This window comes from Leuciscus leuciscus, assembly GCF_965113295.1.
Source record: "Leuciscus leuciscus genome assembly, chromosome: 15".
Classification (NCBI taxonomy): Eukaryota; Metazoa; Chordata; class Actinopteri; order Cypriniformes; family Leuciscidae; genus Leuciscus; species Leuciscus leuciscus.
Window position 1 is genome coordinate 32,335,709 of NC_138739.1, and position 13,590 is coordinate 32,349,298.

Below are 13,590 nucleotides of genomic sequence, written 5' to 3' on the forward strand. Positions count from 1 at the left end.
GATTTCAAACCATGACGTCTTAGTGTATTACCAACAGTAACCTTGGAAACGGTGGTCCCAGCTCTTTTCAGGTCATTGACCAGCTCCTCCCGTGTAGTTCTGGGCTGATTTCTCACCTTTCTTAGGATCATTGAGACCCCACGAGGTGAGATCTTGCATGGAGCCCCAGTCCGAGGGAGATTGACAGTCATGTTTAGCTTCTTCCATTTTCTAATGATTGCTCCAACAGTGGACCTTTTATTTTCCTCACCGTATATAATTAGTTATCATTCAGCATCCTGTATAAGTGGATGGTCTATTATGTCTTTATCTGGGTTGCTAAGGAACAGTTTTGAAATTAAGCTGATCAAAAGGGAGACGCCAGAAGGCCAAACGATTAAAGCAAAGTTGTTTAGAGTGTGGGAGGCTGTTTTCATTAAGTGCTGCAGACCAAAATTTTAATTTAAATATCATTTAATGATTGACTGTGGTTTGATAATATGCCAGGCAGGAACGTGCATCTCACCATTTCAAGCTCACACAAAAGTGAAAATTCTTACAAACCCTAATGATGTTTTTTTTCCGGTATACGGGATGATATTGGTGCCTGCAATTGAACAAATCATAACCGTATATTTACGTGATATAATGTTAATATACCAATCTTTGGCTATCAACATTTTTTCATCATATATTATTCAATAATTTATAGCCTTTACTTGCAAATGTATATGCAATGTTCATTTAGTTTACACTGCACAGTTACAGTTAACAAATGAACATGTTTTGGTGTAGAATTTTTGCTTTTTTACACTGAAAAAATGATTCGTTGAATTTAATTAAAAAAAATTATCGTAAGTGGTTGCACACAACTAAGTTCAACTTAATGCATTTATTTAAATGTAGCTAATTTTTTTTATTAAATTCAATGAATAATTTTTTTGCAGTGTACATCGGTGATGCAGTTTCATTCCTATTTGAATTTACATGAATGCAAATAAGATTTGAAAGCTGCAGCAGAGGAGATTTCGGTGCTCGAAATATAGTGCACAGCTTCTGAACAACTTTTATTACGAGGCTCGTTTTCTTTTCTTTTTTTTTTTGGAGCTTGACAGCAACTGTGCCCGTGCACTTTCATTGAAAGTAAAAGAGCAGCATGAACATTCTGCTAAATATCTGTTTTTATGTAAATGATGACAACATTTGGTAAATTATTACTTAAGCATAATGTGCAATACCTGATGCACAAGTGGATGTACTTTTGCTGTAGGTATGAAAAAGGTGAGCAAAGAAAGGTTACTGTGTGTATATGGGAAGGAGGGCACAGTAACCTGACAGCAGGTCAGTGTGTGTGTGTGTGTGTGTGTGTAAACAGATGCTCTGAGCCAGATTTCTACACTCCCTTGTGCAATAATGTGTCAATAAAATGAGCCTCAACAACTCAACATTTGAACCCATGCTCTTTAAAACCACTTAGATCCACTCAACGCATACATATATAGGCTAAACTAAATAAATCAACTGCCTGACACAGGATGTGGTTTAGACCAAAGGATCATGGTATTTTTCTCCACAGACAACCATTTAAAAGCAGTGTTGGGGATAGTTACTTTTAAATGTAAGCTAATGTTACAATTAGGTTTGTGCATGAATACTATGTTCGTAAAGGTAATGGCGCATCGGAGCCCCTAAAGGGACATGGTGATGGGGAAGATACGAGATGACAAAAAAAAAAAATGTCAATGCTTTTGCGTTCTCTCACAATTATATAGGTAACTATTTTGTACATAATTTGAGGGTATCAGGGATCAATATGAGCGGTATTGAAATTGCTTTTTGAATGCGCTATCTTCAAGTGAGAAGTGAAATCTGATGTACTGTATGTAACCGACTACGACAGCAAGACTAACCATGTCCCTTTAGGGCGTAGAATGTATTACTCATTTTCCGTGCATTTCCGAATTCGGATTTAGACTTCGACCACATTGCGTTACTCACTAAAAAAGCAACTAATTGAGTTACTTAGTTACTTTTCATGGATAGTAATGCTGTTACTTTTGCATGTTTGCATGTAATGCTGTTACTGTTACCTGGGCTGGCTTGTTCGTTTCTTAATAACAAGAAAAAGGGATATTTTTATCAAATGTTAAAGGCATTATTTTTTTATTTTTTTTTCAACTGTTCATTGAAAGGTTCTTTGAGGAACCAAAAATAGTTCTTTAATGGCATATGGTGCAAACAACCTCCCTTAAGTAACTTTATTTTTAAGAGTGTAAGATAAAAAGGAACAAAAGGGTTTCATTCTATTGGGGTTTTATTACACAAGACAATGACATAATAGTCATTAATAAAAACAAAAACACATTGCAGTTGTGCAAAATTTACAACTCTTATAAAATATCGTAAATATTAAAAACAGATCATACGTATTCACATATTAATTTAAAAAATAGCATTTTGTCTTATAAAAATACTTTATCCATTCAGAAAAAAAATGGAAGGAATAGAAATGATCAACAGGACGGACAGAAAGGAGACAGATGGAGAAAAGGAGTGGAAGAGATGGACAGTAAAACCCACAGACGGCCTGCCAGCCAACTGTTAATATGAAGAGGAAAACATAAAATGCTACATTCAAAATAAAATGTACAAAATGATGCACCCTGTTCAGGACAGGATATATAATCAAACAATAAAGAAACATATACATACTTGTGGCACATCCTTTATAAAGTCAGAAAGCACATGAAAAGTGAGTAATTCAGTGTTTTGAGTTAGGAACACTTCCATACGCACACCGCCAAACTCCCACCGAAGAACATGTAAAGAAGATTCTTCACTTCGTGTGTAATTTCGAAACCAAAGCCCTCGCCAATCACCACATGCCAAGAGTTCCCAAACTTCTTATCCATCGACTCCTTAATCATTTTAGCGGCGCTCTGTTGAGAAGGAAATAACGTTAGGAATCACAAAGGAGATCTTATTAATATCTCAACTACTTCTCCTAGATGGGAATGTGAGCTAACCTCATTATTAGAGGCAAACTTCTCGCACGCCGTTACGCAGAGCTCCATGGTTTCCACCCGCATCTCCTCAGCCATATCTGTGTGCTGTGGAGGAAATACATGTAGCGGCTCAATTTGACCCACATCGATTTTTGGTGGTTTGATGAAATTTATATTATGATTATGATGTTTCGACCCGCATATTTCATGGTTAAAGGCAGCTGCGCAGACACAAAATAAACCCTTTTTTTGTTGTGCCAGTTTCTCACATACTGTCTGAGGGTACTATTGACTATTGACAGTAAAGCTGCATGATTCTGGACAAAGTGAAAATCACGATTCTGAACAGACAACTAAACAAAATAACATAATTTACTAGAGGTTCTGACAAAATGTTAATTGCTGCAGTCTATTTAAAATGTTTTATTAATTTGAATGAATAATTGAAAAAATTTGTTTTGAATAAATTATTCAATGACTCGCTCATAAATACTTCACATGTTTAATTTACTGGATGAATCAGCGTTTTTGAACGAATCTCTTGAGTGAATGATTCAGTGACAAATACAATTTTAACAGTCACTTGTCGCCACCTACTGGTGTAACGATGTAATCGCTACAATCGTTATTTAACATGTAAATATTTGCTCTGTTTTAATCACTACCGTAGACATCAGTGTTCATATCTGAACAATAAACTTTTATCCACGTACTTCTATGATATTATGAATATTTGTAGCACAGAAATAATGATACTGTGATTTTGAAAAGACTGTGAAGCTGTTTAATACCTATACATTGGCAACTGCTTTCTATGCGTCAGCGGCGGCGCAAACGCAGATCTGAATGTTCTGGTGTGATTTTGTCAAAGGTTTAATAGACACAGGAGAATCGTTGTCATTTAGGAATAAGATCGCATGTGTGTTTCAATCGAGATTGTAATCTTTTAACGATTAATTGTGCAGCTCTAATTGACATTTACATTTATGCATTTGACAGACAGAAATAAAAAAGGTAATTGCAACTTTTTACCTCACAATTCAGACTTTTTTTTTTTCACAGAATTTTCTATATCTCGCAATTCAAACTTTATAACACTCAACTGCGAGTTTATGTCATACAATTCGCGAAAATTCGGAAAAATTAAAAAGGTCATTCTGGCTTTTTTTGTTAAAAAAATTCTCAGAATCGCGAGATATTATTTTGCAATTGCGAGCTATAAAGAGAGAAAAATTAAGAGATGTGCGATATAAAAATTGCAATTGTGAGGAAAAAAGGTGGAATTGTGAGAAATAGCCTACCTTTTTTTATTCTGTGGCGGCAAGAAGCTTCTATAGTTTATAATATTTATAACTTGTTAAAAAATATATTTGTATAATGAATTTATACTTCAAATGTTCTCATGTTTATTTATTTTTAATTTTTTTGTAAAGACTTCACAATAAAGTGTCATAAGTTAACATTAGTTATCTATAGTTAAAATGAACTAAGAATGAAAAATACAGCATTTATTAATCTTAGTTCATGTTAATTTCAACATTTAGCCTACTAATACACAAATACAAAAGTCGTATTTGTTAACATTAGTTAGTGCACTGTGAATTAACATGAACAAACAATGAACAGCTGGATTTGTATTAAACTAAATTAAAAAAGATGAATAAATACAGTAACAAATGTATTGCTCATTGTTAGTTTATGTTAGTTAATACAAACTAATGTTAACAAATGAGACCTTATTGTATGTAAAGTGTTCCCTTTTTTTCTTTTTGTAGTGTGTGAGAAGTTTTAAATGTTAATGGTAATTTACCAGATTTTTGTTGGTTTCCAAAGTGTGATTTTTTGGCGAAATGTATTTGACAAGCACCATAAAAATCACACCCAGAATTTGAACCTAATATAATGAGATCCAGGAAAATTAAAATCCATTTAAGCAACAGTTTTTACCCGTATGAGAGGAAAGCTGTGTAGTCTCTTATAGTCTGCCTCGTCCTTCTTGCCATCAACTGTCTCTGCCATGATGTTAAGCTCTAGATGAGGAAACATTAACAGATGTAAGATACCAGAAATCATATCTAATAAATCTAAGATGAGTATGGGAAACTGTGGTATCATTAATACCATGGTATTTTGATATATACTATAGTACAGCAAACGTACTTCAAAGAATACAATGACATTTCTATTATAAGGGTTTAATGACATGATATTACCATGGTACATTGTCCAAACAACGTTAATAGCATTGTACTTTTTTGATAAATATAAATGTAATATAAAAGCATATTTTAAGGTGGTTACTAATAGTTCTGCATGTTTATGAAGCTAGCTTTGCTTTGGAAAGCAAACAGTATAATATTAGGAAACCTGCTAGCTCGTTAGCATTGTTAGTTCACTTGATTTGCTCGGTCTCTAGCTTTTATTTCCATTACTAAGCATTTAACGTTGCATATAAACGAACGCGGAAGGTGTGAAGAGACATTTACGTACCGTAGTGAAAGAAAACTCAAGTTATATGAGCTTAAACCGACGTCGCTAAGGAGACATATCCACCATAGCAACCACTCCTGCGCGTCAGCTGAGAGCGTAGCCCCGCCTCTCGCAAAAAGAAGCTACTCTTGATTGGTCCTTTGGCGTGTCGGTCAAGGAGTTCAAGAACACGTCATGCACCTGTATTTTGTCATTTGGTGAGATTTTCTTTATTTCGTAATGTCTATTGGGACAAAGAATGGAAAATGCACATTAAAGACGTATCTGAAAAACGATTTATACAGTTAATAATGTTTTGGGGGAAAAAAGAAACAATTTTGAATTTGTTTTATTATCATTGCATTTACTCAAGATTATTTTGCAAAGATTATTTTGAAAGAAAACTGGGGTGTATGATATGGAATGTAAAGATTAATAGCCTATACATTATGCTATTTTTTTTTTAAAGAAAATACAGAGCTAATTGCAGCTAATTGTGTTAATAATGTTCATCTTGTTCTTGTGGCGTTAATGATGGTAATTTCATTGGTGTATTCTTAAAAAGGTTACTTTAAAACATCCAACGGATCACATCTGTTATGTGTAAGTCAGCATGAATCAGAAGTCATGATAATCTTTACTTCCCGAATGTGACATATATCCGAGTTAAATGGCTTCTCAAACAAGAACAAATGTAGGGCGGGACTTGGTTTTTGTCCATTGCAAATCGTTTGGATGGCTGGTTTGCTATTGGTCAATCTCATGTGGGTGACAGGTTGCCCCGCCCTCGTGCCAGTAAACGCATCATCAAAGAAAAGAAGAGATGTCACTGCAAGAGGGAGAGGAAGTTATTTTGATTTAGGATTAAGGGCACATGGATTTTAATAACATGATGTGCACAGACAAATCATTTATAATAAATACTGCAATATTCCTTAAAAAAAAAAAAGAATTGTCAACTTTCACAGTGACTTTAAAATATATAATAAACATTATTACTTGCTTTTTAAAATAATTCACCCAAAAATGAATATTAGCTATGTTATCATGTCATTCCAAATCTTTACGCTGCATATTATTTACACATCTTCTATCCACACAACAAGTAAACTATCCATTTAAGCTCAGTATTTTATGAGCACAGACAGCAGCTGTGTCACGTCCCCATTCAACCCCTGCACTGCATGATGAAAACTGCCCTCTAGATTCTGCATCCGTCCCGCCACATTCATCTTTGTTGTTTTCTCTCACTTTCCACTGACCTGCATTAAGCTCTAGATACATCTGTGCACAGCTGCTGAGTTTGGCCCAGATAACTGTCACGCTGATCTGAGACCTATCAGCAAGAGTTTATAGTTATGTTATATTACATTATAATTTACACTACTGCAGTACTGTAATTTTTTGTAAAATAATCACTTACTTGACCTAATAAAAACCTTTTTAGTTCCCCATTTCAGTCAAATAAAAGGCATGAATTATAGCGGTTAAAAGTTAACAGCAGATAAACTTTACAACAGTGCAATAAAGCTCAAGTGATTTTAAATACTTTCTCCTATATCCCAAATTTAGTATTCAGGGACATCATTAAGATAGCCATTTGATATACATTATTTAAATGCATTCGGATTTTGCGGCACAGCGTTTGATCATCTAAAAGCTTTCCGTGAGTTTCCCAGACAGACCATGCTTTGATTTGTGGATTATAGGGGATTTTCAGTTACTAGATAGATTTACAAATAAAAGCAGGGGGAGGGGATAATCTAACCTCTGATGTGAGCAAGAATATAAAAGGAAGTTAAGAATGGTACCTTATGAGAAGAAGAGAAGAGGCTTGCAACAGACTGGAGTCTGTCTGCGCATTGAACACAGTGACACTTACAGAGTGTTACCAGAAAAGAGTCACTTTCTGAATGTGTCAAACAGATGCTGCAGGGAATAAAGGTATAGCCTTTGTACACGTGTTATGGTATTATTTTTTATGTGATTGTGTTTTATTTCCCAGCTTCTTGTCAATAATGTTCAACTTTAAGCATTATTGAAAAGATGAAATTAATTGAAATGGCAGATTGTTCAGAGCAGAGGAAATGCACACACACAGAGAGAGAGAGAAAAGGTTTCTGGTGGGAGAGAAGCTTCAGGGGTCAGTGAGTGTGATGGAGGGGGTGATAAACACACATCTATTATTCAGCAGCAGCATGAAGAGAGTGAATGAGAGGATGAGAATGAAAATAACCAGGATTTGCATACATTTTCATTCTAACCATTGAGCCAATTATAATCTCATTGTGCATGTACAGTGTTACTTCATGTATATGTTTTGCTTGGATTGGTCTAAGGAGTAGTGAATAATAAATCCAATTTAAGACAATGCACTCTCATATTTATTTTCTTCACGTTTTTAATATTTTCATCCACATTTGTCACAATATCATTTTAGATCCTTGGTGGTGCAAATATGAAGAAGCACTACACTGACATTACAGCTGATCATCAACCAATTGCAAGAGTCAAATAAACAGACAGGCACTTCCCTAAGCTTTTCTCTGTGATGGGGCAAGGAGGGCTATAGGTACAATGCAAAGGTAACACGACAAGATGCTAAATACTGTTTTACATTCATATTTTCATAGTGAGTGGGCTGCATATCAGATCTTCAAAATTTTGTGTGACGTTTAAGATACTAAGCTTCAAATAACACATTTTGGTTCAAATATTTTTGGATCTCGCTGAACCTGTGAGAGAAAATACATTGCAGAGTAAGTACCCATTTCACCAGATGCAAAAATAAAAAAAAATTAAGACATGTTCTGATAAAGATAAGACGTTGTACACCTTTAGGTGCTGCCGGACTGAAAGTGACCCTAAGGAACTGGAAATAAAAACAAGAAAGTAAAAGGCTGATGGAAAGAAGTGAAAGCTCCACTTTACACAAATAATAAAACAAGAGCAAGACAAGTGCTGTGATAATGAGTCACATCCATCTTATTAGAAAAACATTCTCTAAATCTGAAGGGACCACTGTGCGGTAATGCTTTAAGAAGGGCATGAAATAACACAAGCAACACGAGACACAAACAGGCCTTTAAAAGCCATCGGCAGCAGCTCTATCCGAACGAACACAATCACACACACAGACAAATCCCTTTCCTGTAGAAACGAACACTCAGAGAGAGTGTAGCTCTACCGTAAATACATTCTTTACTTAAACCGGGACCACAGCACAATTGTCATACATTTCAAGCCTTATTTTTTCTTATTTACCACCTCCTTAAAAAAGAAAGGTATGAACCCATGGTCCCGTTCATTGCCGGGGATGGGAGCTCTGAACACAGGGGTCCACGTGGTCCTTGACAGCCCCACCAAACACGTCCACATCTCGGTCCGTCCAGGGCACCACGTTCCCCAGCCGTGGCGATTCTGGGCAAGCAGCCAGAGCGGCCACTTCTGTTGGCGACAACACCCGGTCCCAAAGGTTAAATAATGAAAGCTCCCCAACAAGAGCCTGGGATGCATCAAACCGCCCACCAAGGGTGTCCTGCAGTGAAGCCAAGGAGAGCCGAAGGGTTACACATCGATAAACACAATGTTGCATCAAAAATAATGTGCAGAAATGGTACCTTCAAGGAACAACACCTTGTCAAAGGGTTAGTACCCTCAAAGGTACACCTTTGTACCTTAACGACTCCTGAAGGATGCAAAAATTGTACCTTAAGGGGTAAAACAGCTTGTCATTGGTGCAGTAAAAGGACAACTTTGTACCTTATCTACCCCTAAACGGTGCATGTTAGTAGCTTAGAGTTGAAAAATGTACCATTTAGGGTGCTACTAAACTTTTAGGGGCGCGAAGGGTACTACCCAATTGACAAGCTTTTGCACTCCTAAAGGTTAAAAATTTTAGCAATTTTTTCTGAGAGTGAAGGTGTACTTTCGAGGATGTATTCAGACTCTTCCAGAACTCCCTGTCTTGCTCACCTGTTCCTGTCCCAATACCAAGACGCCCCCGGATTTGATTGGGTGCCATGCGGATAACCCTTCACCCCGTCCTCTCAACTTTCCGCTTTGATATGCTTTCCAAACTCCATCCCGTAGGGTCCAACTCACACATATGTGCTGCCAGATGCCCTGCGGCAAAGATAGAGGCAGCTGTGCCACCTGTAAATGGAGGGAACGGTTGAGTCCATCAACTGTATTCTGCAAGGTTGCTGCGGATGGAAGGTGCGGCGATGTGTCTTACCTTATCATTGATGAGTAGTTCTGCAGGATTATGAATTCCCTGCAACAGGACAATTTCATTGGGTTGTTCCGGTACAGCGTAGGAAAATGGTGTCCCAATTCCACTCTCGGCAGGCTTGAGCCACAGACATGCCGTGAAGGCGTACATCTCTGGAATATTCCGCCTGACAAGCCCATACATGTAGTTAGTTCGCACAGGGAAGGAAAGTTTATACCCTTGGGGGTAACTGTAATCTGTAAGACCTGAGGAGAAAAGATTAAGAGAATGAGTTTTAAATCGGGAGACAATTTCACCCCCTTTCCCCTGAGTTGGTCCCAACCCTCCTCCTTACTCTGTTCCAGCTCTGCAATACGCTCTTGCAGGGTGTTGAGTCCCTGGTCGATGTGCTGGTGGTGGCTCTGGGTCTCTTTGCGCAGGTTCTTCCTCTCCTTCTCCAGCAGTCTAATCTTCTTTTCCAGCTCTCCCTCCAAATCCTCCACAGGCCTGCCAGGCTCGCCCACCACTACGCTCCCCAATGTGCTCACAGTGTGCTCAGTGTGGTTCAACGCTGCAGGGCCGATTTCCAACTGAGAGAGAATTATGCAAGAGGTTATTATTGCAAAACCTAATGTATCCTGTTCCGCGTGTTTATCTGATTATATTAGATTAATTTGCATTACAAGAACTTAAAAAATGATGTGCTGTTGAATTAGAAAAACTTTTAACATTCAAAGAGAGCAAGATGTTAGTATTATTTCTGATCCTCAAACACCTATTATTTTTAGAAGACTTGAAATATGATGCATGAGTTGTACAAACTACCTTTTAAAATCTTTTATGTTGCTTTTACATCCTTTTGGAAGCTTGGGCGTTCCTTTTAATTGCATAGAAAAGAGCAACCACTACATTCTTCAAAACATATTGTTCCTCAGAATAGAGTCATATGGCTTTGGAACGACATAAGGCTGAGTAAATTCAATTCACATTTATTTGTATAGCACTTTTCACAATACATATAGTTTCACAGCAGCTTTGCAGAAAATGCATGTTTCAATGATAAATAAATTTTGCCCTAATGAACAGGAAATCTAGCATAAAATCAAGATATTTCCTTTTAACCTCTTTAAATTATGAAATTTTCATTATTGACTATACTAATCCATAACATTGTTATTTTAGTATGTATTTTATTATTTAAAATATCTTAAAATAGCTTATATTTAAAATTTTCATTTAAATTGTACTTTTTGTAATTTGTTGTGCTTTTGTCATTTTATAGTTTTAGTTTTTTTACATTTCTATTTAGCTTTAAATGTATTTTCTATTTCAGTTATAATTTTAGCAATTTTAGTACTTCAACTTATTTAATTTCAGTTAGTTGACCAGTTTCCCATTTAATATTTATATTTTATTTTATTCCAGCTTTATTTCAGTTAATAAAAACGATTTTGAATAGTTTTTTTTTTCTTTCTTTTTTTTTTTTCAGTTAACAATAACAACTCTGATCTGATCCATAAGTCTATATCACTCACAACATCTACAAATCAGGTGTAGCTAAGAACCTGTACTATTCTCTCCTCCCTCATGATTTATGTATATGCCTTTCAGGAGATGAACAAGATGGAGGGGAAAGGAATCACTGTCAAGGTGAGAAAGAGACACAGAGACATACTACAATATCTGTGAACAGGGACACTTCTCTCCAAAATCCCCAATGCATCTTTGCAAACAAGTTTATTTACAAAACTGTTTCCCCTGCCCCTGCCCCAGCACCAGCACCAAATTCCCTTTCAGACAGAGAATTATACTGTCAAGTCTTAAAGAATTGATTATTATTACCAACCTCCAACTTCTCTATGCGATCTTTAAGTTGAAGGATCGCTCTCTCCAGTTCCTCCACAGCCCGCGCCGTCTGCAGCTGTACTGCAACCGAGCTGCTCACATCATCCCCGGCCATGTGGCGCCGGTTGCTCGCCCACACTCCCATACTCCGCTCGTGCAGAGTCCTCTCCTCCAGTCCGTTCTCACACTCCGTGAGCTTCCCGGTTAGCTCCGTGATGGTCTTCTGGTCAATGAGGATCTGGTCGTTTTGTTGCATGACGATCTGTCGGAGCTCCTCAGCAGTGATGCGGAGGCTCCAGTCCTCCTCGTCGACAAAAGGGTCATCGGCTTGTTGTCTCAAATCCCTTGATTTGCAATCACTGATGGGAACAGGGGTACAAATGAGTCGATCGAGGGTGAACTGTTTGGGACTCGGCCCAGTCACGTCCCCAGTGCTCAGTTCATTGAGCGACGGTATCTCCAGGCCGATGTCCAACCCGCCTCCTTCATATGATTCAGCACCATGGAGAGCTCCGAGCGGGCCGGCGCGCGCCACGGATCCCGGCAGCGGCTCCAGCAGTGAGAGCGAGCTGTTGTCGGAGAGCGCCTGGGGCGCGGCGGCCGATGATCGCGAATACACGCTGGCGATGATGCAGATGCCCACACCAAGAAAAGCCAGGAGGCCGGCAGACACCAAAACCACGACGAACTTCATCGCACCAATTGAGATTTACAATAAAAGCGCTGAATGTACCTTTAAGTGTGTTTAATAATTACAAAACAAAATGTAAACGAGATCACATTCAGTTAATATCAGAAGCAGGTGTGGATGAAATAAAGGTCGATGCATCGGTTGTTTTTCCTTCGCTCTCGGTAGATGATGCTGTGCCTCCTCCTCTCGTGTTGCTAAGCGCTCCTCCGACCGGTTACTATGGCTACTGCGCGCGAGACTGTGATAAAAATGCGTGTCACGCATGTGTCACATAGATGTACTAAACACCTTTTGGTCTCTTCATCATCAATGAATGCTTTGGCAGAACATGCGAACAGACTGAGATGCTGGAAAGAAAATGCATAGCCTATTAGAACATAATGAGTGAATAGAATTGTTATACCAAAATTCAGTGATTCCATTTTGAACACAAGCATGATTGTATAGGACACAATTTATGTATACCTTTTAAGTTCACCCAATATACACCATTTAATGATTTGGGGTTCGTAAGATCTTTAAATGTTCTTTGATTAATAGAAAGGTCAAAAGAAGAGCATTTATTTGAAAATTCATTTCAACAATGTAAATGTTTAGTCACTCTTGATTACTTTAATGCATCCTTGCTGAATAAATGTTTGTTTTTTTCTTCAAAAAAAAACAAACAAAAAAACAGTAGTGTATATGTGTGTGTATTTATAAGGTGTTTATATATAATATAAATTTGATACTGTATAGAGTTTTAGACACAGTATAGTCAATTATTTTGTCTATTTTCACTCCATCAACGACAATAGTACCAAACAAAGCCAAAGCCTATCTCTATTTGAGACAGTGAATAGTTGATTTAGTTACTCACCACTTCTTGTTTCATTTAATGAATTTATAATAAAGGGGTGGTTGATTATGATTTCACTTTTTTAAGTGTGTAATGTTGCTGTTTGTGCATAAACAACATCTACAAAGTTATGATGCTCAAAGTTCAAAGCAAAGGGAGATACTTGCTTTTAAAGAAATTGCTTTTTAAGGACTATAGGCTAGTAGGGACTACAGGACATTCCTCCAGGGTTAGTGACATCACCAACCCTAGAATTTACATAAACCCCGCCCCCTGAACACGATTTATAGATTATCAACAGAAAATGCTAATCAATGACTAGAAGATAACTACACATAAGCTTCATAAATTCACCAACTAAACATTCAGAAACGTCCTGTTGCATTCTACATGTTGTCACTTCTTCATTGTCTGAATCCGATTTGATCAATAAAGGCAACATTTTCAGTGCATTGTCTGTGTGAGTGCAAGCTGTTGAAGCTCCGCCCCCTGTGCCAGGAGAAGCAGCTCATTTGCATTTTAAGGAATGGACACAAAACGGTGCATGCAC

The 13,590-nt window shown here is 37.4% G+C and overlaps 3 protein-coding genes across 3 annotated transcripts in view; 1 reads left to right on the forward strand and 2 right to left on the reverse strand.

The window, feature by feature from the left end:
* Positions 1-13,590, forward strand: part of dzank1 (double zinc ribbon and ankyrin repeat domains 1) — a 232,988-nt gene that overhangs the window by 203,874 nt on the left and 15,524 nt on the right. The gene's annotated exons all lie outside the window — the stretch shown is intronic.
* On the reverse strand, positions 2,255-5,596 carry dnal4b (dynein, axonemal, light chain 4b). Its single transcript, XM_082139924.1, has 4 exons — positions 5,475-5,596; positions 4,932-5,014; positions 3,006-3,089; positions 2,255-2,918 (listed from the first exon to the last, which is right to left on the reverse strand). The coding sequence occupies exons 2-4, from the start codon at positions 5,001-5,003 to the stop codon at positions 2,754-2,756; spliced, it is 321 nt and encodes a 106-aa protein (XP_081996050.1). The 5' UTR covers positions 5,004-5,014; positions 5,475-5,596; the 3' UTR covers positions 2,255-2,753.
* Positions 7,215-12,548, reverse strand: nptxrb (neuronal pentraxin receptor b). The gene is made up of 5 exons (XM_082139852.1): positions 11,513-12,548; positions 10,022-10,256; positions 9,691-9,932; positions 9,429-9,608; positions 7,215-8,991 (listed from the first exon to the last, which is right to left on the reverse strand). The coding sequence occupies exons 1-5, from the start codon at positions 12,203-12,205 to the stop codon at positions 8,758-8,760; spliced, it is 1,584 nt and encodes a 527-aa protein (XP_081995978.1). The 5' UTR covers positions 12,206-12,548; the 3' UTR covers positions 7,215-8,757.

Excerpts from the sequence above, each read along its gene's own strand:
- dnal4b (XM_082139924.1), bottom strand. The coding sequence starts at position 5,003 with ATGGCAGAGACAGTTGATGGCAAGAAGGACGAGGCAGACTATAAGAGA. Across the intron at positions 3,090-4,931 it reads ACAGCTTTCCTCTCATACGG|CACACAGATATGGCTGAGGA; the intron begins GTAAAAACTGTT and ends TTTCCTCCACAG. Across the intron at positions 2,919-3,005 it reads AGTTTGCCTCTAATAATGAG|AGCGCCGCTAAAATGATTAA; the intron begins GTTAGCTCACAT and ends CCTTCTCAACAG.
- nptxrb (XM_082139852.1), bottom strand. The coding sequence starts at position 12,205 with ATGAAGTTCGTCGTGGTTTTGGTGTCTGCCGGCCTCCTGGCTTTTCTT. Across the intron at positions 10,257-11,512 it reads ATCGCATAGAGAAGTTGGAG|TTGGAAATCGGCCCTGCAGC; the intron begins GTTGGTAATAAT and ends ATTCTCTCTCAG. Across the intron at positions 9,933-10,021 it reads TATTGCAGAGCTGGAACAGA|GTCTTACAGATTACAGTTAC; the intron begins GTAAGGAGGAGG and ends TTTTCTCCTCAG.